At 40.9% G+C, this 24,010-nt stretch overlaps 2 protein-coding genes across 10 annotated transcripts; one reads left to right on the top strand and one right to left on the bottom strand.

The window, feature by feature from the left end:
- Positions 1-1,950: 1,950 nt before the first annotated feature.
- On the bottom strand, positions 1,951-4,269 carry LOC307086196 (uncharacterized protein; the record flags this gene model as incomplete). Its single annotated transcript, XM_079751333.1, has 3 exons — positions 1,951-2,612; positions 3,452-3,804; positions 4,252-4,269. The coding sequence occupies 3 exons, from the start codon at positions 4,267-4,269 to the stop codon at positions 2,471-2,473; spliced, it is 513 nt and encodes a 170-aa protein (XP_079607459.1). The 3' UTR covers positions 1,951-2,470.
- A 1,476-nt stretch (positions 4,270-5,745) lies between these two features.
- LOC307086002 (CREB-regulated transcription coactivator 1-like) lies at positions 5,746-23,878 on the top strand. 9 transcript variants are annotated; one of them, XM_079750996.1, is made up of 16 exons: positions 5,746-5,946; positions 8,916-9,032; positions 9,361-9,498; positions 9,749-9,810; positions 10,151-10,248; positions 11,290-11,372; positions 11,461-11,504; positions 12,785-12,978; positions 13,323-13,462; positions 13,878-13,988; positions 14,306-14,416; positions 15,014-15,046; positions 15,178-15,282; positions 17,392-17,475; positions 17,811-17,991; positions 19,141-23,878. In XM_079750996.1, exons 1-16 carry the CDS (start codon positions 5,821-5,823, stop codon positions 19,344-19,346), a joined length of 1,833 nt encoding a protein of 610 aa, XP_079607122.1. In that variant the 5' UTR covers positions 5,746-5,820; the 3' UTR covers positions 19,347-23,878. The 9 variants fall into 9 exon arrangements, with proteins under 9 accessions (XP_079607122.1, XP_079607123.1, XP_079607125.1 ...); XM_079750997.1 differs by having other exon boundaries at positions 15,017-15,046; XM_079750999.1 differs by having other exon boundaries at positions 13,878-13,970.
- The last annotated feature ends 132 nt before the right edge of the window (positions 23,879-24,010 follow it).

Below are 24,010 nucleotides of genomic sequence, written 5' to 3' on the forward strand. Positions count from 1 at the left end.
TTTATTTCCCAGTGTTGTGCCTTATTTGCTTGTGTGTTGAGTTTTGACACAATGAGCCAAATTTTGCAAAATGTGTTCAAGCAATTGAAAAAAACTGAGCAAAAATATTACAAAAATTAACCAAAAATACACAACTGTACTGTAAACACAGAAAAACACGGCAATTGTGCGTTGGTTGGCTTATGGATCCTCGCCTTGTGTGCCAAATCCATCCATGGACCTTACCTCAATGTCTCCGCAGGCCAATTCCATTGCCTGCAGAAGAGGCATGCGGGCATGTGGTTGGCAGTCATATACACTACATCCTCAAGCTGAAAAAAAATCTTCTATAGGTTTTAGAAATGGCGAGTATAGGCATACGATTTCAAATTGTTTATGGTTGGTGTACCTGTTCTGGACCAAGAACAGCCCAACGGAAACTAACATTATCCCAGACAACAGCAAACCTGGGCTGCTCTGATCTGTCCTGTTCAGCTGCATCTTGAAGTGCATTTAGAAGTGGTGCAGTTACCCTCGAAGGCTTATGGCGGCACACAATGATATATTTCCCCCGCGCTGCCCCGGGACGTGCACAGTTGCCCTTTAACCTTTTTGCAGCTGGCTGATAGGTGTTCAGTTTTGTAAGTAAGTGTTTTGAGGTGTGTATTTAAGTATTTTCAATTACCCTATGTGTTTAGTATTTTGAATAGATGTGTTCTCCCAATGATATACTGAGATGTCATTTTTGAACTAAGTGTCTTATGTATGAAATCTTGTGTAGTGTGCAGGAGCAAGTGTGTTACAGAAAGGAGCAAGTGTGTTGCACAATTGCAACTAAAGTGCAAAGAAGCGCTTTTGTTTAAGGAATGGTTACATGTGTTTAATGTATAGTAACAAAAACTTAAAGTTGTGTTACTTTGGTCTAAGCATGTGTCTATAGTGTTCAAGCAATTGAAAAAAACTGTAACAGTACAATAGGTAGCTGTTTTTTTTTAACCCAACTATAGTTGCTCATATTAAGTACATTTGCATTGGGCGACCTTAGTTTGCCGAAAATTCAGCTTAAGGTATTTCACAGCCTATCAAATGCCTGTTCCTTTGCAGTTTCTGTTTGCTAAACGTGATGCATGTCCCAAAATCAATATTTGGTTACGACCTTGTAGTGATCAGAGATCAAGGAATATTATTAGCTGTCTTCGTTGTGGTGGATGGTGGTGGATGTGTTATGCATAAATAAGATGACCATTGCAAGGAAGTCCTTTTAAAGTAAGATAGATTAATTTGATTAGTGAGAGTTTCACTGGGCACAATTGCTATAGGTTTGATGCCGTTATAACTGAGAACTATGAGACACTTAATACAATACACTTATTATTCTTATAATAGTCCTTCAGTTGCTGTAAACTCGACTTGATGAAGCAAGAATATGACTTTTGCCCAAAGAATAATCGCAGCACGCCCCCCCCCCAGAACTGTCTTTATCTATGGTTTGTAACCCCCCACCCCCCCACCCCATCCAGCATATCCCAAACTATACCAGAATAGTATTTTCAATGCCAATTTTCATCAGCTATGCTGTAATGCTTAGACATTGTCATTAAGAACCATTTCTCACCCGATTTCTCTCTCTCTCTGTCTCAATCTCTTTCGCCCTCTCTCCCTTGCTCTATTGTAATGTATTAGTATTTAATCAATATTAATAATGAACAGGTATGCAAACTATTGTTATATATAATTATTTATTCTAATTAATATATAAGCATATAAAGATATTTCAGGTTAACTTCCAACTTTATCTTAACAGGTCAGTTAAAAGTCACATGTAATACATAACTTTATCTCGGCAGGAGTACGGTCCTACTGGACGTCTCTTGTTGTTAACAGAAACTTGCAATACAAATGTAAACGCTTAAGAGAATTATTTTTATTATATAGATAAAAAATAACAAAAAGTTAGTGTGATTTACCGAAATGGTGAAAATCCCCGTTTCTCCAAAAAGCAGAAGTGGCGAAGTAAAACCAGCAAATATATATAAACCAGCAAGTATTTATAATAAATATAAATACTTGCATGTCGCCAAGAGTGAAGCCCAAATTTTTATTTATAACACAAAAAGCATTTTGTTCAACGGACCTCTTTAATTGAGTATATTTACATTTTACATTTGTGATTTACTTCATTAAACAACAATAACAACAAATATTTTCTGTGTGTGTGTGTGTATGTCTGTGTTTATTCATGCTTTGTTGTCTATGTCTATGTCGTGTGTTGCATGTGTGTGTGTGTCTGTGTGTGTGTGTGTGTGTGTCGGTGTGTGTGTGTGTGTGTGAGTGTGTGTGTGTGTGTGGGGGGGGGGGTTTGTGTGTGTGTGTGGGTGGGTGGGTGTGTGTGTGTGTGTTTGTGTATGCATACATGCAGTGTATGTGCATGTGTGCAGTGTATGTGTACGCCTGTGTGTGCATGGGAGTGATTTAGTGGTTTGCTTGGGGCTCATAGAGCGTCTGGTATAATATAGGGGTCCTCCCCGTCCTCTGGAAGCATGGCCAGGCTGAAGTTAGGGTCGTTGCCGTATATTGCATCATCGGCCGAATCACACTGATAGTATAAGTCTTCCTCGAGTCCTCTGGGAGACCTGGGAAGAGAGAGACACAGAAGATGGGCCTTATTCACCCAGAAGCCATCTTACGGCCGTCTTAATCTTGGTCCTAGCAGGCCGATGGAACTGAATGCATCCCCCTGCTATTTCTAAGAACCAGGATGGCTGCCAAGCCAATAAGGCCCATGGGCCAGTAGGTAGAGGAAGTTGCCCAACCCGATAGTGAGACGTCCCACACATTGCTGCTTTATATCCGAAAAACGGGAAGAGAAATACTGTCTTGATGAACGATATACCTAAATAAATTTGAATAATCAGAATTTTTCACTTATGACCGAATCACATGCATTGCTTATTTCACTTCACAAAAACTTTGTGAAGTAACTTGTTTGGTCCAGGAGCCCAAGAGGTCCTTCACAGGTGGGTGACAGAATTAAAAACAAAAAAAAAAAAAATAGGAACCCCCGCTTTAGTGATGTTACGCCACAAGACCATTATTGTGTCAAACAACAAACTGTTTGGGAAATGCCCAAAAAAGTCAATTTCTGAGTCATCATTTTCAGTGTTTGATCAATAGATAGACTGAAGGAGAACAGCTAGAACGGGTTTCGATTATGAAGGGGAAATTTATGCTCCGACTGCAATGTTGTGTAAAAAAGGAACAACCAACACATAGTCTTTCCTCACCTCTTTCCGCTTAGCTCACTCTTCAAACATTGACCTATTTTGAAACTTGATTTTCTTCATTTAGAAATATTACAATGTCCATCTATGGAATGGACATTATTTGTAATAGCTGCTTAGATTTCACAAGAACTTTGTTTCGTCCAACATTGGCTTGACTTCACAAAGTTGGTGTAATTAGTGCTCCTTACATGTGCGCTCCCCCCCTGGAGGCTGTGTTCGCGGCAGTTTGGCCGCTGTAGTTTTCGTAGATGGGGCTTGGCTCTGCCCCGCCTGGCGCCCGGCCCATGGTGCTGTACCGGTGGGCGGCCGCCTGCTGCTCGATCTGCTCGGGGTCCTCCATCTTCCCGGGTCTGGCCCAGTCCAGCCGCCAAACATTCCTGTGGTAACGTTTCACGTAGAAGATGATGGGCACCATGAGGAGGAGGAGCAGGAAGAAGACGCTGAGGCCCACGGCCAAACCTGTCGAGTTCTGTTGATGCTGCGTGGGGCATCCCTGTGAATGGTTTCCGATGAGACAGGTGGTGTTGACGGACATGGTGGTCTGCAAAGTGGATCAGAGGGAAAAATGGGCGAAAGTTAGTTTTTTTGATACAGGTTTTGGTTTGATTGTATTACCCCAAAGAATACACACATAAAACATCCAGAAACCCATACCAATGTTTGGGCCGATTGCACCTTTACTGTTCGTACTTCACTTTAACTTTGATTAAGACAAAGGAGATTCGATTAAGAAAAAGGAAAATATTATCAGCGCCGGGAGACAAGTTAATTTAAGAGAAAAGGGAAGATGTTCTACTTACTAATAGAAAGGTAACTACATTTCACAAAGACAACATCCAATAGCCGAACAACTCCACAGAATACAGTAAACAGACAAGACTACTAGTGAGTTACTAAGTCTAAGTCTACTGTGCCTTAAGTGTCGATTCCGTTTCTTGTAGGAGTCAAGATATTGGCGTAAAACACAGAGAGTAGAGATGCGTCTTACCATGCGAATATCCCCCATGTTATGCAAGGGGGTTGAAAGTAACTTATCTGCTTTTCATTTTCTCAGCTTCCTCTTTCTATTTCAAATAGTGGAACTTAAGGTTTCCTGCTAACTTCATCATTAATAGAATCAGCTGCCAAATGGTTGGAGGAGTGATTCATTCCTGATGCACAATTTTAATTTGATTCATTTGAATGCTTTCCGTAACATTATTAAATACTGAAGCAATATTATTTATATTTGTCAACACTTTTGAGAGACTTTTTATGCATGAATATTCAGGAAATGAAACACATAATCTTATTTATCTAGCCCAATGTTCTGTATTAGCTAATGATTTGAATCAGACACATCAGGGAAGTGCATGATCTATGCATCATACTGGGTCTTTTCAGCTGAGATAAGCACAATAAAAGCTGACACTCATATCATTTCCTTTTTATATAACTATATATCAGTCGTCTATTTGTCTGTGTGTGTGTGTGTGTGTGTGTGTGTGTGTGTGTGTGTGTGTGTGTGTGTGTGTGTGTGTGTGTGTGTGTGTGTGTATCTGAATACAAAACATAACTAAAAATACTTAAAAAATACTAACTATTACAAATAATATTTTTAGCAATTTGGTCGATATTTCAGGTGAAGCTGATAACAATCAATGTAATCAATGTTGGCGCAACTGCAGTACTGACTAGGTTCCACTTTATAATAAATGTCTTTCTCTCTCTCTCTCTCTCTCTCTCTCTCTCTCGCTCTCTCTCATACACACACACACATACACACACACGCACACACACACACACACACGTTGAAGCACACACCGACGGACATAGAAAGGACCTACACCTCCCCCTGCTGTAAATTTCACCCCCTTAGCACGAACTGCACTGTGTGTGTGTGTGTGTGTGTGTGTGTGAGTGTGTGTTTGTGGTGAGTGTGTGTGTGTGTGTGTGTGTGTGTGTGTGTTTGTATGTATGTGTGTGTGCGTGTGTGTGTGTGTGTGTGTGTGTGTGTGTGCGTGCGTGTGTTTGCGTGTGTGTGTGTATGTGTGCATTTATAGGTTAGTTAGATAGTAAAGAATAGTAATAATAATAATAATAATAACTATAATAATAATAGTTTGTTCAGCATTTAGTTAGTAGTAGGTAGTCAATTTGTTTCTCCATCTAAAAAGGCCTAAAACCATAAAATAATATAAGCTTAAATGCTTGAGATGAGAAGTCTGACACATTTTATAATGAATTATTTCCTCAACTCTAATAATAACGCAATCCATTCATTAAACATACTATTTAGTGTCAACGTGAGGCCCTACATTCTAATGAATTGGGGCTGTTGTCTCAATGACACAATCAAATTAACATGAATTGAAATATCGATTAATATAACACTGTTTTCAATGAAAAAACAACAAGGTAAAACGTCTCACTAAACCACACCTTACTGCCATCTGATCCTAGTGTCACACACACCAACGCTGCTGCCATCCAGATGTGCGGCGCGCGTCGGGTTCCGCCCCCGTCCAGGAGCGTGAGCGCGCAGAGGCTCACTGAAAGGAGAGCGGAGCAGCGAAACATGGCGACTACCAACAATCCGCGGAAATTCAGCGAGAAAATCGCTTTGCACAACCAGAAGCAGGCGGAGGAGACGGCTGCGTTCGAAGAAGTGATGAAAGAATTAAGCATCACTCGAGCAGCCAGGGTAAGACATGAGCTTTTCCCCCTTTCCTGTTCCTGTTTATGCTGTCAGATCTGCAGCGCGTCGCCGCACGCAGCTTGGTAAACAATAACAAACGACGTTTCGCGGTGGCTATTAGCCCCTTTTTCCACGGATGTCAAACACGACATAACGCAGATATGTTGATCACGTCATGTAAACATCGGTGATAGGGGCTCTGGTTCTAAAAGTTGCACACATTTTGTCCCAGACAAGTGGATAGCAAAGGGGCGTGCATGCGAATCAGAGAGCGCACGTCAAAATGCAGCTATGGTTTCCCACCCCCCAAAGCAATGGAGCGAGTAGGCCAACAGTGAGGTGTTAACTGAGGGTAGTGTAGTGGTAAAGGTGTCCCGGTGTAATGGTCCTGAGTTCGTTCCCCCCGATGTCCTTCTTAGCGTTTACCTGGTGGCATTCTAACGTTGGATGACTAACCCCTCCTTCTCAATCGCTTTAGATCAAAATAGTGATTTGTGCCCGATTTTTGTTCATTCATTCAATAATAATAACTATGTCCACATGCGATTGCAAAGCAGACCAGCTTTTTGGCATCCTCATCTCCATTTATTAATATTTTTTCTCAAAGCAGCACACTTTTTGTCTGCTATTTGTGGAGGTAGAGATGGATTGCAGTATGGGCTGAAACTCTAGGAAGACCTCCTCCATGTGTCAATAAACCACAAGTCAGAGATTACTGCTACATACCAACAAAGGTAGAATCATCCTGAAGACGTGTTTCTGTGTGTGTGTGTGTGTGTGTGTGTGTGTGTGTGTGTGTGTGTGTGTGTGTGTGTGTGTGTGTGTGTGAGAGTTTGTGATTGCAATTTACAATACGAATGTTTGTTATCTACATAGACACATGGCTATTTGCCAATGCATTATAACATAACACAATCAAACAGAAGCAACAATGAACTCTTCTTTTTATAGGCAGATTTAGAAATACATATTATACATTATACATATCAAAAGTAAAACGTATACATACAGAAAAGTGTGCAGCAGTAAATGTTGGTACATTAAAAATTCTGTTTAAGTGTAACTTTTCCAAACGCTTCCCAATTCTAGAGTAGTCTCTAAAACCTATTTCCGTCCCTTTCCCTGGTCGTTTTGGTTGTTGTTTGCTTTGTATAGTCTGTTTCCACCCATCTTTTTCTAGGATGGCACCTACAAGGCACCACATGTGCATCACTGTTGTTGTTGCTGCTGTTGTTGTTGTTTCTGTTGTGGTTGGGGTACAAGGCCACATGGGCAACATTAAACTCCATGTGAGTGGTTATTAAGGTGAAAGCTACGTACCCTCTCCTTCTAAGTCGAGTGTGTGAAATGTTGAGCGTGACTAAGTCAGGTGATGAAACTGGTGGAAGTGTGTGAAAGGTGTTCAAGTGTGATTCATGCGTCGCGTTTCTGAACCTCTCTCTCTCTCTCTCTCCCTCTCTCTCTCTCTCTCTCTCTCTCTCTCTATATAGATATATATATATTTCTATCTATCTTCTCTTCATCTCTCTCTCTCTCTCTCTCTCTCTCTCTCTCTCTCTCTCTCTATCTTCTCTTCATCTCTCTCTCTCTACCCCTCTCTACCTCTCTCTACCTCTCTCTACCTCTCGCTCTCTCTCTGCTGGTCCCTAACCTATCCCTCTGTGCTAATGTACCTAAAAGTCATGCAGTTGGGTAGTTTGTTGCCCTGGTCCTGATCTGTAAATGTCTCCATATTTAATCCTGTGCCAACACCAAAACATATGAACCCCTATTTAAAAGTCTAAAGCGCCCATCACTGTGGGATTAGGGGCTTGTCGGAATACACAAGCCATGCCGGCTTACTGCCGTTATTATTAGATTATTTTTTATGCCAATGCCCAAAATTCAATGTGGAGTTCAAATGACAAGATTCAATTTCAGCAGCCGTGGCCGTGAGCTCAAGGCATTGGGGAAATCAGAGTCTGGGTCGAGGGTCTAATGTGTGAGTATAACGTTATAGCTGTTATCGTTCCTCATGATTCTGGATTGTTCCTCAGTTCTGCCTCATGTCGACCTCTCCCTCCCTACAGCCCTTATGTTTAACACAATAATCAAATCCCTTGCTCATCTATCCAGATAGGCATCAGGGTGTATATAATATATATATATGGCCCTGTTGGTAGCAGATGCAGCTCTATGGAGACAACGTGTGTGTGAGCTTCCAGATGATTGTTAAGTTAAGGTCAACAGACGTCTTCCCTTTCACTGGCTCAACGCCAGCTGGTCCCGGCCGGAGTCGTCCTGAAGGACGGCCTCGGTGGAGGCCAGGGGAGGAGCACTAATGAGGGGAGAGGCTGGGGAAGATTGAGGAGATATGGGAGCATAGCGCTGTGCATGGGAAGACCTTATCAGAAAGAGCTGCTTGACTGGGAGAACAAAGCCAGCGTTCTCGGGCTTTGTCTTTTTGGTTTTAATCATTTTAATTGTATCCTGAGGGCTACAGAGGGCCGAATACTTTAACGACTTTCAATGAATAGCGAACGTCTTCGTGTATTTTGTCAACTTTTGGTGGCAATATGACATGTATACATTGTAATCGGTTTTGTGTTAATAACTAAAGAAAGGGTTATATTAAGGGTTATTATACTAGCCCAATGAAATAACTGAAAGTGCTTCTGCCTAAATTGAAGTGAATAAATAAATGTATGTGTGTATGAGATATTTTGGATATTCTAGTATTGCCATTGTTCAAAAACTGTCCTCTGTATATGAAGTGCCCATGCTTCAATTCATATATTGACCTAATAAATCAATTTTTTAAGTCAGAGTGTATGTAATAAGGTGGATTTTGATGTTGTTGTGTTATTAAGTGTATGAGAAAACACAGCTTTAAATAGCTGTACTTTCCGCTGACATTCTTTGCATGCAATGCAAAAACGGCCTCAAGTTGATGTCTTCCCCCCCCGATCCTGTTCCTGTGTCTTGCTCCCCTCTAGCTGCAGTTGCAGAAGAGCCAGTACTTGCAGTTGGGCCAGAACCGCGGGCAGTACTATGGAGGGTCTTTACCAAACGTCAACCAGATTGGAAACAGTGCTGTGGACGTTGGGTTCCAGGTGAGGCGCCCTGCATGGTCTGCTGTCCTGCCTTACCCCTCGGAGCCAATAAACCCCAGAACAACCATTTCATGAATGTCATCTTTACTATTGATAAGAGGTTTATAGTGGCTAGGGATAAAGGGAGCAGGATAGTGAAAGGTAATGTGTTAGATTCCGAAGTACCGCAGTCTATCCCGTAGACTTACCCTTAAAGACACCCGACTGCTCATAACATCTTTCCGAATTCACTGTAAGCAGCTTCAGATAAAAGCGTCTGCTAAATGACTCAAGGCTTAAAACATAATGAGTCATAACTGTGTTATTGACTCACCTCCTCTTCTTTCAGATGCCATTCCAGAACTCAGATCTAGACACGAGCAGAACCACGCGACACCACGGGCTGGTGGACCGCGTGTACCGGGACAGGAACCGCAACGCCTCGCCGCACGGGAAACCCCTGGCTGTCGATAAGCATGGACGCCAAATATCCTTTAAAGACGTGTTCTCATGGATCATGACACGTCAATGCTGGAGCTAATCAGCTCCTTATCTTACTCTGGATGTTTTTAATCGTCTTTTAATGGCATTCACAAAGGTACCTCATTGTTGTCTATCTATGATAGACAACCTATCCTCACACATTTTCAAGAACTTATGTGTGCACTCATGAATGCTACAAATTAAACATATTTATGTTGAATGTCCAGCTGTGTTTTCTTAACTGGCACGCGCACATCGACAGCTGTCCGTACGGAGCCGTGTATCTTTCCCCTCCACCCGACACCAGCTGGAGAAGGTAAGAGGACACTTTGATATTTACATTTACATTTGTCTGCATCTATTCTTTCTGCCCTGTATATTCTGCTCTGACACCCTCATTCCCCATCTGGGATTAATAAAGATCTTGTTATTTCAGCTTGTAACCACATGACATCTGCACAGGGCCTCGATTCAAAAGGCTGGCTCATACAAACACAGTCCATTTTATGTAGTCTGCTTAATGTAAGGAACCAATTAAAGTGCACCATGTTTGCATGCTTAGCGTGTTTCCCTGGTCGCCCATTGACTGCTGCTGTGGAATCTAGGTCATTTCTCTTTGGGTATTTATTTCATTGGTTTAATTCCTTGCGTTGCAGGACCAACTCCGACTCGGCCCTTCATCAGAGCACGCTGGCGCCGGCGGGGCAGCAGGCCGTGTTCGCGGGTGGCTCCCAGGAGCTGCAGCCCAAACGAGGTGCGGTCTTAGGGAGCCTTAACAGAATGCGTTCAAATGATGTGTGCGTGACTTGGCCCGCTTTGGGGGCCGTCCTCTGATCCACCAGCATGGACTGCGTCTGCTTGTTACATGTGTATTATCGTTCTCCTTCCCGCTGGATGATACAGAGGTCTTGTGTTTGGTGGTGTTTGGCTGTCAGAGGGGGATGTGTTAGTGTCGGGGTTTGCTGGTGTGTTTCCTTATGATCTGCTCTTAGTGCTCAGTGAATAGAGTGCTCTGCGGTGTGGGATGAAAGGGGGTTAGAGCGGGGCTTTGAAGACGGCAGCCCAATGACTTGTTGGGAGACAGAAGCAGGATCCTCCCAGAGCCCTCTATCAGTCCCGGGAATGTCAGCATTAATGGCTGCAGGAAGTGGATTAATATTCGGTTTTTTTGGGGTGGGGTTGATGAATCACCTTTTTGATGAATTTCTTATGGTATTATCATGCATATATATTTTGTTTCTCTTTGAACTGTGCCATTTGTGTAATTAAAATAAATGTAATGATTACTTTTGTATGAAAACAAAAAAAAAATACTACTTATTATAGAGGGAAACCGAGGCAGTGGGTTAAATACTGGTCCAAATCTCAGCCTTAATGAGAAAAGTTTAAAAGAAAACGAAGGATAAGATGTAAATATGGGCTCAAATTGCCCTCGATACCAGCCTTTCGCGGGCCGTTTGAGGTCAACCGGTAACGTCAATCAAGCCGTCTAATTGTAGTGAGTGGGAGGACTTTTGGAGAGCAAAGGCTTGAGCAGCGATAAAGCCCTGCCTCTACATAGAGTTTGTGTTTACCAGAAGCAGCCAGAAGCTGTTCAGAATGCTGTGGGCGGGGAGTGTTTGGGTGTACAGGGTGTTTGGTTTTCCTTTAATCCTAATACTTTTGTTCACATGACTTTACTTTTATTTATTCTTCCAGAGACTATGAGTCAGAGAAGATGAGTCAGTGTCGTCCAATTGGGGAAGACATCGATAACAGCTGTGTTAATCAATCAGAACCTGTCTCCTCTCTGCAGTGCTCCTGCTCCCCGTCCCTGGACCGGAGGATATGAAACAAGAGGCTGATGAAGAAGGGGAAGAGAGCTGGGACTGCAAGAAGGCATGATAACCTCTATTAACACCTCCATAAGAAAAGTTACATAACGTGCGGTGGACTCGTATTCAAACGGGCTTGGATTTCTTTTCAGAACTCCATCTCGAGATCCAAGCATTGCAAGGTGCCAGGGATCAAGTGAGTATGGCTTTGCCTCTCTTGTGTGAGGGAGTTGGATAAGAAAAAACATCAGTTGTACCTGATGAGCCAAATATATGGATCATGGTTAACAACAACTGATTCTGTAAATGCAACATTGTCTTCTCTGTTTTTGCATGAGATCACACTTGTTTGACATGTCCAGACTCATCCTTTGTCCCTTTTCTCATTGGTAAATCCGTTGAGAGATATTCCTGTCAAAGGTGGGTTGCATCAGATTTACTTTCACCCAACAGGAGCAGCTGACGTTTTTTTAAGGTGTGCCTGTAACTCTCTTGGGTTATTTCAGGTGCACACCGTTTTTTAAATAGGAAGAACGGCATGCTTTGTAGTTCAAAGGTAAACGTAATTTTTAGTTTGTAGATAGTCCTTCTGTCCTTGTAGTTAACATATTAAAGTGGAACAAAATTATGGGGATATCTTCGTTTATTACTTATTTTACCATCCAAGGCAAGTATAAGTGGAGTATATGCTGGTGTTGTCTGTCGGTATGGTGACCAGTGTTTGTAATAACGCCGTTTAAAAGAACGGCGTTAGGTAACGCCGTTATTTTTTCAGTAACGGGGTAATCTAACTAATTACTGTTTCAGTCGTTACAACGCCATTACCGTTACTGTACGTTAAATGTGGTGTGTTACTATGAATTGATTGAATAAACTGCGTAATCCGAACGCAACCCTGGCTCCAAACACAAACTGCTAGTGAGGAGACTGGGTGGGTTAACAACGAGATAAGCGATTATGATTGGCTACGGAAGAGTCATGTTTCATGGTAGCCAATCGGAGCCAGTGTTTTTACACACAAGCCAGGACACGCGCGCCACACACACATACACACATGCACACCCACACCACAAACAGATTCGATGAAGCAGCAGAAATGGCGAGTCCGGAGCAATCCGATGAAAAGTTGGCATTTTCTGTAGTATTCGGCAGATGTTCCAAAGCCTTTGCAACCAAGCAAATTAAAATTCAGTTGGAAGTATATCAGGGCCTTGAATGGGCAGTTCAACTATTTAACACATTAAGGCAAAGTGAAAACTGCTCAGAAAAATCCAAATTCTTTGACATTTAGCAACTTTCTTTTTTGACAGTAACGCAAATAGTTACTTTCCCTGGTAACTAGTTACTTTTTTTTATAGAGTAGTTCAGTTACTAACTCAGTTACTTTTTGGAAGAAGTAGTGTGTAACTATAACTAATTACTTTTTTAAAGTAACGTTCCCAACACTGATGGTGACCAACCCCTCCATTGTTCCAGTATATTCCCCTCTCCGGACCAGGAGCGCTCCAACTCCCTGATCCCAGCAACCCACAACACAGGGGGGTCGCTGCCCGACCTCAGCAACATCCAGTTCCTCCCGCCGCTGCCCACGCCGCTAGACGGGGACGATGGCGGCGCCAGCCCGCTCGCCACCTCCAACAGCATGGGGAACCTGGCCGCCGCCTCGCAGAGTAACACACCATGCTCATTCACCCTTCTCTAGCGCCATGGCAGGCCTTTGTACTTCAGACTTAATATAGCAGCGTCACACACGGCCATCCTGACTCAGGAATCAACACTTGAAAAGCAGCCACAGCCATGTCGAAATATAAAAAGATTTTGAGATATTAAACACAATATATTAAAAAAGGTTTGAACGCAATATACAAAAAATATAAAACACAATTGACCTAATAAATCAATGAACACAAATATAAAATGTTCTTGTCAACGGCTGCAATATTCAATACCTCATGTGTAATTATTTGTATTTATTTTGACACTTCATTGTGTCTCCTCCTCCCTATGTTTCCAGCGGGTCTGAACTCCCAGCCGGTGGTTTCAATGGTGACGCAGTCGGGCCAGGACGACATGGCTCCCCTCATCCTCAACACGATAGACCCCAACAGCCTCCAGCTGTCCCCCAACCTGTCCCCTCCACTATCACTCACTCAGGTCAGGGACACACACATGCACACGCATACCAACACAAACACACACAACCATATGTACGTACTTGTGTGTTTGAAGAAAAAAAAATATATGTTACAATTGATTTAAATTTTAATGATTAAAACCAAATAATAAATATTTAAACTTTTGAACTAAGTATTTTAGTCCATGTCCACACTACGCTTGAGAAACCTGAACGTTCTCTTCATGTCAACAACTTTCTGTCCATATTTCATCAGCATATTTAAAACACTGTCCATCTGCCATCCATTCTGCTCATCCCGACAAGACAGTCAATTTCAGATTCCTCCATTCGTGCAACCATTTTCACAATACACAGTCTCAATGGGGAAAACCACTCCACCATCAGGGGCCATCGATAAACCCAATCCAGCCCCTCTACCTTTGCTCCCTCCAGGCCGCCATCAACGCTATGGCTTTGGAGCAACAGCTCTCTGACTATGCCTTCTTCAGCCAGCAGACCTCTCCCCAGTCCAACCAGAGCCCGCCAGTAAGCACACACTGCTGGGTAATGGCACACGGAATCAGCGGGGAAACTGTTGTTGGATTATAATCGTCCATGAGTTGAAGTTTTATCCATACTATTACTTTAAAGCTAATAAATGGTCAGGCTCATTCTGTTGCTGTAACAAGGCAAACCATAATGTGCCATCAAGCATTGGTGCTTCCAACCATAATCAAATTATGTATTTGAATATTGCTGTGGATTAAGTTGAAAAGCTTTGTTTAGTATCTGTCCATAAGCTTCACAACTTATTGAGTACAGAATGTCTTCCGTCACATGTAGAGTCTGTTTCTGTATAAGAGCTGTGTTGTCATCTCCAGCAGACAGGCCTGATTCAGCTCCCCTCCTCATTGGTCCAGAACCAGAGCTCCGCCTCCACAACAGGAAGTCAGACGTCGACGCAGAGCAGCATGACTATGGACATCAACACAGTGAGTGCAGACCACACAAAGTATATAAATATATACCAGAACTATTTACATTATTTAAGTAATGTTTTTTATTGATCCTCTCTAGGTTTTACATTTAGTACATCTCTTGTGATGTTGTGTTTTTTAGAAATTGTAAGGGATTTGAATCACAATCTTCAGAATCCTCATCAGAAGACAAAAGTTTGCCATGACAGCATAGGCCTTCAGTATGTATGATCACACAGACGTTTAACGCATAGTACAATCCCTTCACAGGTATGCTGGTACCTAATCTATCCATAGATTAGGGATGTTCCGGGTTGTGGTCTGGTTGACCTTGAAGTGGAGATAGATAATCAGTCCTGTTTGATAAACCTTCCAGACCGCGTTTGTATAAGAAATCGTCCAAGTCAGTAGTAAAATTTTATTGAGTCATTAGCCTCGTAATTTCCGTCTACTTGATAGCTAAAAGGTGACTTTTTCTGGCATTAGTTACCTGTACATCATTGATTTTTTTTATTTGAGTTGATTAAAACAATGTCTAAACAGACAATGTACATAACCATGGAATCATCATAGATTCTTAAGAATACCTTTTTGTTGTTTTTGTTTTTAAAGCAGTTCATGCAAAACTGGGAGGAGGATTACAATGTGAGTGCCACCTTTTAGATCAACATTGTAAACTCATTTCCTTAAACCATGACAGCGTGATCAGATTGGCCGGCAGATGTGAAGTATTGAACATAGTGAAGCGCAACACCCTGTCCCCATCCTTGTCCCAGGCCTCCTCTCTGCACCAGTACCGCAGCAGGCTGGGCTCCTCTGCCAATCAGTCTCCTACCTCCCCCAGCTCCAACCAAGGCTTCTCGCCCATTGGTTCGCCTCAAGTAAGGGAGTGTGTAGTGCTGACCCCTGACCCCCTCCACCCCCCACCACCTCCACCTCTAGTATGTACTACAAGCCCCTTCTCATCCGTCACTGCAGTTAAGAGGGCCCCCCCTCCCCTCCCTGCTTATCTGGCTCTCCATCTAAGCTGCTGTTGTTGCTGCTCTTAATGTGCTCTCTCCACCAGCAGATCTGGGCAAAACAAAAAGACACTGGTCATATAAAGCACTATCCCTTATTCATCATGGGGACTTTACAGCCTCTTGGTTCGATTTGTACCGTCATTTTGCCCAGGTCTGGCCAAACCAGTTGCTCCCACTGAAACTGCAGTGGGTGTGTGCCTGCTGTCACTGCTTCTGTGGTTTCCGCACTGTATCCACTATACAACCCCCCCCCCCGTGCCCCCTTCAGCCTCCCTCAGCCCCCAGTCTCTATGTTAGACGCTGTGTGTGTGTGTGTGTGTCTGTGTTCTCTCTGTTGATGTTGAGTAATGCTTTAAGTGCGTTCCGGTGACTTTCTCTCCTGTTGTTGAGATGGTCTGTTGTGTTGAAATCCTTCTATAGCAGATGCTACAGCTCTTCACAAAAACCTTGTTGTTGTTATCTTTTTGAAGGCTGACCCAGGGCTCTGGTCGGACCCAGGGCTGCTGTAGGGGCTCTCTGAAACCTTTGGTAGAGGGAGAAACTCATGATCCATTGGTGACCTGGTTTGTGTTCAAGATCCCGAGACTCAGCGGTACACACTTGTGGCTGTAGACTATTCTGAAGTATGTATGCCCTCAGGGTATAACAAGACCATGTAGATAAGAGCCTGTTACAAATGGCATATATTTATGGAGGATAATTAGTATTAGTTTAACTTTAAAAATCAGGTCCATTACTGCCTCTCTACTTTTTGACGAGCGCAGCCATCACAACACAAAATATGATGTGAATGAGTTTTACTGTAACAGGTTCAATCAAGAGGGACCTGTTATCGGTGTCAGGATTTCTGTGATTGGTCGGTATGGATCCCAATAGTGCAGTACAGTAAACGAGAATGTGAATCATGTTTGTGTGATTGGAAGCATGGCCATTGTTTTGTGTATATTTTTATCAGCTCCTACCCATATGGAATTGAAGTTAACCCAGGCTTGATAGTTTTACACAGGGTAAGCCTAGAACTGACACACCAAGCTTTATTAGTTCTTCCTTTCCCTGTGGGGACGTTGAATGAGCAGATAATTTGGTTTTGAAGTAGGAGGAGCGGAGGCGAACAATGTAATCAAATTGCTTCTACATTAAGAAGGCCAAAATGAAAATGGGGAATTTGTTCGCATGCGGATCTATGCAGATTCTTCCTTGAATAGAAAACGTCTGTAGAAATGTTTGCCTTTCAACCCAACAGATCAGCGGTTTGGAGAACTGGCTGGTGTTCATTTTGGCTTCATTCTTAATTAAGATAAATATTTCTTTATGTATATTTGAATGGTGGTGTTGTTGTGTGCTGATTTCAGCTAGTGTACGGACATGATTAATGAATATCAGGGGAAAGGAGACATGGATTACATTCATATCAGGTCCGACTTTTTGAGACGAATCAGCTAATTAGGACATTGAATTTTTTGAGCCATTATCGATCTGTTAATATATCTAAATTGATATATTAATGTATTTTTGTTGTCTTCTCTGTTTGCTCTGTGATGCAAAATTAGACATGTACTGTAACATGTATGTTATTGTATGCACAAACAGCAAGTTCTGTTTACGGCCATATTGATCTGTGAATATTCCATCTGTGAAGACATGCTTGTTGCACTTGCAGCACATTATGTTTAATATTTGATTTCCTTCAATTAAGAAAGCGACAGGACTTTGGATTGTTGCTTCAGCTGTACTTCACTGCTCTTTATTATTCTCTTTGCACGTTGTTCTCCGTTAAAGTAATTTAATATTCATATTAAATAATGATTAACTATGATATTAATTATGGATCATTTTTAAAGAGATTTATTTTTCCTTCATGTACGTTCTCAGAAAGCCTCAGTGTAAAATCCAAATCGTCTGGTTTAATCTGTTTTGTGATCTAACAGATTGTTGGGGGGGTGGTCCCGTTGTTGTTGTTGTTTACAGCATAACTCCATACTGGGCAGTGTTTTTGCTGACCTCTACGAACAGCAGCTCACATCCAGGCAGACCAGTGCTCTCTCACAACAGGTAACCCCTTAACAAACGGCCTCTTCAGTTGGTTTACAGTGGCTTTTAGTCCACTAGTCCTCTACTATGAGGTCAATATTAGTTGACTAACACTCAGTAAATCCACTTCCACATCTACCTCTAGTCTCATGGGTCTAGTTTTGACTTGATGTGCATTGTGCATTGCATTAATACAAACAAATGGTACCCAATAGGCCGTATTAGACTGCTTTAGACAGACATTAGCAATGCTGTGTGTGTGTGTGTGTGTGTGTGTGTGTGTGTGTGTGTGTGTGTGTGTGTGTGTGTGTGTGTGTGTGTGTGTGTGTGTGTGTGTGTGTGTGTGACCTGGGCAGCTTGAGCAGTTCAACATGATGGAGAGCCCCATAGGCTCCAACAGCCTGTACAGCCAGGCCTCCACCCTCAACTACACGCAGGCAGCTATGATGGGTCTGACCGCCGGACACTGCAACCAGCAAGACCTGCAGCAGCTGGGCTACAGTAGCCATGGCAACATCCCCAACATCATCCTCACAGGTGATGTTCCGCCCAATCAACTTGCTTCATTCAGGACTGCACATGAAAAGAAGCATCAAGGGAGACGGGGGAAGCACAGAGGCCTAGTGTTCTGAAGCCACGGCCCCCACACATGATCAATACCCAAACAATCTGGAGTGTCTCAGGGCCAACAGACTAGTTTTATCAAATTAATTATTCATTTACATCAAGGTTTTAAAGTGAGCCCAGGCATTTTATTAATCCCCCCCAAAAAAACCTGTGTGGGCTGTTATTTCCCACAAAACCTATTTTAGGTCATCCCATAATAATGTAATGCGCCCAGCTGTTTGTTGTTCTGCAATGCAGCAATTATGGTGATCAAAAAAACAATAGCAATTTTTTAGAAATGCCTTTGTTTCCTTCTTTCTTTATAATATAGTAAAAAGAATAACCATCTTCATTTACATTCTATGAAGGTCATATGCTGAAGTAATGGTGAGCAGGGTGAAGAGTAGTGTAGTGGTTAATGGTGTTTACAATGTGCACAGGCTACCTCTGTAGGCATCCTTGAACAAGATGCCTAACCCCTAACTTGCTGCTTAATATATCTATGGGCGGGAGACAATGATCACACCAGTTATGGGGCTGCTACCTTTATGTACCAGGGCACATGGTCGATGCTCAACATGTGATATCTTCACTGATTTGAGTCTTCTATTCGTGCCCTGAAAGAGGAGACCATCCTATTGGAGGGGCAAAGACTGGCCTGTAAGCAAGTAAACTGGATCGGGGTTTTTCTGGATAAAAAGCACTAGCCGATAACATCTAACATTGTCATTCGATTTCAATGAGTCGTTTTTATTCAAGGGTTTATGATCTAAGCTTAGTAAAGATAGCAATTATTATTTGTATACATATAATATGATTTCAAAATGAATGTAGAACAACTTAACTTGTATGTAGAACAACTTTACCACTATTACCTTAAAAGGTAATAGTGCTTTTTATCCTCCTCTGTTTACTCTTATTAATTTAAAGGCCAGTCTAGGCCCCACAAACATGGCGGCGACGTTGACATATTGAACCAATGGCTTGAAGCAGTCAATGCGGCGTCTATGTTTATATGTCTGTGGGAAGAGCATGTTGTTCACAGGTGTGTGACTCAAGTTGTTTCTGATGGCCCTGCAGTGAGCGGCGAGTCTCCCCCCGGCCTGCCCAAGGACCTGGTCTCCTCTCTGTCCACGGACATCAGCTTTGACATGGACTCCCCGTTCCCCCTAGATGAGTTGAAGATCGACCCGCTGACGCTGGACGGACTGCACATGCTCAATGACCCGGACATGATCCTTACCGACCCCGCCACCGAGGACGCCTTTCGCCTCGACCGCCTCTAACCCCCCCCCCCCCCCCCCCCCCCCCCCAGGCATGGTTCTTTTTATTTTTCCGTTCCTTCTTCACGCCCGGACCAGACCCCCAACTGTTTTGGCTTGAGGAGGAGCCTGCAACCGCGCTTGTCCCAGAGGGAAGCAAGTGGGACGGGGGACCGCTTGGGACCTCTGGGGAGAGATGGAGGAGGAGGAGAGGATATCCAGACCACGTTGAGCCCATTTCAGTCTTACCCAGAAGGTGAGCAGGCTTGGGGGGGACACAAGGGAAAAACACAGATTGTCTTTTTCTTTTATTGGACATGTTGACCCAGTGTGTGGTCCCTTCAGAATGGAGGTAAAAAAAAAGATATCGGGGATAGCGGATGTCGCAATTATAGAACATGGAATATATAGATATGTATGTTAGTATGTGTTTAAAAAAAGAGAAAAAACACCCCCACGTGTTTCTTTTTTGAGATTTTAATGTAGACCTTTGCGTGCACGTTGATTTTAAGGGAGTTTGCTTTAAAAAAAACATATTTAATAAGGCAGCTTGGTGTTTCCCTTGCTGGCATGCCCAGAGCGAGCTGCCAATACTTTAGAGTACCTCTCACCTCCCCTTTTTTAAATAGCATTGGAACACCTGCTATTGTTGTGGTCTGCTCGTCTCTTTCATTACCATTTCATTTCATTGCATCTCGTTCCGTGCAAAGTCAGTTTGTCTGTCGGTGTATTTGTCCGTCCTAGTGTGTGTTTCCTGTTAAAGTTTGATTACGTTATTATCCATTCCGTGCGTCTGTGGTGTGGCCTGTCAGGTTGAATTGGTTTCGTTTTCAACAATTTCCTGAAAAGAAAAATCTTGACTCTCAAAGGAGCTCCTCTGTGTGTTTTATTGGAAAGAGACTTCAGACCTGGTTTCTTCAGTTATGCATGAGATCACTGTGCTTGCCTGTCTCTGCCTTATTAGATGACTGAGATTTCCCTTTCAAACACCGTGTATGAATAGGTCTGCACAAGACCAGAGATGAAAATCTTCATGTATTCATTTCAGCAATTGTAAAATTGTTAATTCATGCACTGTTAAGTTAACCTTTTTTTGTCAGTGGTCGGAAGTCATTGTCATTTGGTATTTTTATGACATTTCTTTATCATGTATTTCCAAAGGAAAGTAGGTAATTTTACCCTGCATAATCATGCATATGCAAAAGAATTAAATTATTTGGGAGTATGAGGCAGAACAATTGTAGACTTAACAAATGCCTTAGAATTATATGAAGCATAGGAGATAAAATAACAGTTCCAATATGAGTTTCAAATAGTTTTGCTGTATTTTAATGGTGTATCATGTTTCATTACAAATACAGTTGGGCTGCCTACATTTGTGGGGCAGCATTGGTAAAAAATAATGCATAATCAAGTTATGTTTTTCATCTCATTGTCAATCTGTTTGGTACTATAGGAACAAAAAAACATTCACAACATGGCCATTTGTTTGATTATATTTGAAGTCATCTTCTCAGTCTGTTGTTCGTTGGTATGTCTCGTCTTCAAACCTAATATCATTGTCTTTGTTATAGGAACATCTAAACATTTCAATGCTTTCCCATGCATGACATATTCCTCCACTCTGTGATTTGAAAGCCTTTTGGTTTCATTGGGATTTATTTCTAGGCTCTTTGATTTCATCCAATTCATCAATTTTTCCACATCATGTATCTCGGTTTTTCATTGGTTTACACTCAATTAGCTCTTCTGGATTTGGCATCGCACTTTATTTACTAAACTTGGAAACGTCATGATGTTAAATTAATTTTCCCTCCACTATGATTTTCGGTGTACTCAAACTGTTATACTGTCCCTATATTTTACCTCACTTGCCTTGTTAAAAAACAAGGAAACAAAAAAGTATTTTTTAAAAAAGGCAAATATATATATATAGATATAAAAAATAGGTAAATTTATACATAATCAAGTATTTTTTGTTATTTGGTTAAGATGAGTTAATATAAGAACATTTTGGGAAATCCCGTTAAACTGTTTGGATAGAAGTTTGCAAGAATCTATTTTTATTGTAGAAAATAACATTGGTCATATTCCTGTGTTGCAACATGACCGGCCTTCAATATAAACTGAACATAATTATATTATATATTATATAATATAAAATGTATGAATTCTTTCATTAAGAAAAACTTAAATACCTTCCTGTACTCTTCCTATAATCTCCAGAGTGTATGATATTTGTTATACCATATCATACAACATCTCTCAATAATTCAAAATATAGTCACAAGTCTTAACAAAAAATGTGGAATCGTTTAAAAAGAATAAAAAAGATGACTGATTTTAAGTTTCTGTTGCAGAGCACTGTGTAATCTAGAACAATATTTTACCCTGTTAAAAAAATCTACTACAGTTTACAACAGTCAAGGAAGGGAAAAAATAAAAATATTCAAAAAATCTATAAATGAAAGTGAAGTGGTTAGGCATGCAAATACTTTTTTACGTTTCGTTTAGTCCTTTTTTTTATTTAATTGTAATTTAAATTGTGTATTTTTTTTTCCTCTTTAGAATGAGTGCATACATGTTTTCCCGTAACAAAAAAAATGTAATTCTGATTTTGTAGGTGCATGAAATTTAACACATAAGCCAATATTTCCCTTTTCTGGCTATGTTATCATTTACTTTATTTGACTGTCTTTTAAACTACAAGAGTAAGTGGTGGACTGAACAGTATGTGTCTTAAATATTCAGACTTTGTTATGAGTGGTCAAATGTTGGCACAGCATCATATATTGGCAAAGTTTAGTCAAAGGCATCAGAAATATGCCATTCAGGCTTTCCATGCAGATGTAAATTATATGATTTGGTAAGTATTCCTTTTCACACTACAATGTATGTGCTTATGTAATGGAAAAAGCTATATATATATATATATATATATATATATATATATATCTTTTTGACTAATAATGTTATTTGTGCTTCTTTGTGCAATGATGTTAAATTGAAGAAAATGCACTGATACCTTACTGTTTGTGCAGCAATATGTTATTGTTGCAGTTTGTATTTCATTTTTGTATTTTATTTTGTAATGTAATTTTTTTTTCTGGTGAACTCAACATTTTGAAGAGGTATTGTAGGATATGTCTTACCGGCCTGTTTACCCCTTTGTTCTGTTATACTTGAGATTTTTTTTTGTGATTATGTAGTCAAATATTATTGCTTATCTTTTGCCTGTTACTGCCACCTTAATATGCATTAGTGTTCAGGTGTCTCTTGGTATCATGACAACGTTTACAGACGGTACAACGGTTTACAAATTATAGAGGTATAGATATATATTTGGGGGAACAGTTGAAATGTTACGTTCAGACCCTCTAAGCTAAAATTGCTTGGCCGTTATTTGTTGCAATGACAAACTGTATTTTGGTACAGGCACTATCTTCTAATAAACTTTAAATCTCCAAGAGGCTGTTCAGGTTTACAAGACACTGTTATATGTTTATGGTCATTGCTTTTATGAATTTGATCTTATCTATGTATGAGGGAAGACCAAAACAATTACTTTATTTCAGACTTTTTCTGTACTTTTTCCTCACATTTTTGCAACCATTTCAAATTGTCCAATAATGAAATTCATTGAGAAGCTATACAATAGTTTCTGATATGAGCCCGTTCTACTAATGTAAAAGAAGAAAAAAAGCCAAAGTTAATTATCCCTTTAAATGTTTCCTATGTTTAAGTAACTTACTGAGATATCCCCTATTACTATAGGAATACTATTTTCTTAACACACATCTAGCCTACTTACATCCTACCCACTACACATAAAAATATAATCTCTATGTGAATTAGTATTTCACTAATACTTTGAATTATTTGATTATTTTCTTGCTGTTAAACTCAACAGTAAGAAAATAACTCAAAGTACAGAGGTCACGTGGAGGACAAGACATGCTTGTATCTACAATATATACAAACGACTATGAAATATTTACATTCTGAGGACAGCAGGACGCTGATTTAAGCCTCATATGATGGCAGCTAAATTGTTATACAATGTGTTTTCATTTTGAGTACAGTGCTGCTTTTCTAAGCACAATGCTCTTTACTTACTGTGGTAACAAGTGTGTACTTTACCTGTAGTAGTGAACTACACTTGTAGTGTACTACACCTGTAGTGTATAAGCAACAGGACACACTGATATGTTCTTCGAATATGCAAAATGTAGTGTTCTGCAGCACAGCTTGGCAAATCTGTACTTTTTTTAACCAACCCTTTAAAAATTAATGGATTAAATGCGTTCTTCAAAATGTGCTTTTTATATTTGTAAAATGTAAAATCAGACTATTCAAAAATCTTGGCCGTATATTTGTGTGCTGATGAAGTTGGCCGTATATGTGTGCTCAAAGAAGGTGAAACAGCCTTCTGTTGTATCCGTTTTCGTTGTGTCGAGGCTTCCGTCTTCGTACCTTTGCATTACTATTTGTAAATTAAATGAGATTAAATAAAGCTGACATGATGAGCAGACTTTCCTGAAATCTGTATCTTGCAATGGCTGTATTGAATTTTCTAAATGAGAGATTGTAAATAAACCATATATATCTTTATAGATGTATTTTAGTAAATTATAATGAATGTGGGAATAAATACAGTAGAATCACTTTTGGGAATAAATATGGGCAAT

Source organism: Pollachius pollachius, assembly GCF_949987615.1.
Source record: "Pollachius pollachius genome assembly, chromosome: 14".
NCBI lineage: Eukaryota > Metazoa > Chordata > Actinopteri > Gadiformes > Gadidae > Pollachius > Pollachius pollachius.

What these genes read in the sequence shown, in the direction of transcription:
- LOC307086002 (XM_079750996.1), top strand. Translation starts at nt 5,821, where the DNA reads ATGGCGACTACCAACAATCCGCGGAAATTCAGCGAGAAAATCGCTTTG. An exon ending in CCTGGCCGCCGCCTCGCAGA is followed by an intron (nt 12,979 to 13,322) that starts GTAACACACCAT and finishes CTATGTTTCCAG; the next exon opens with CGGGTCTGAACTCCCAGCCG. An exon ending in CAGTAAGCACACACTGCTGG is followed by an intron (nt 13,989 to 14,305) that starts GTAATGGCACAC and finishes TGTCATCTCCAG; the next exon opens with CAGACAGGCCTGATTCAGCT.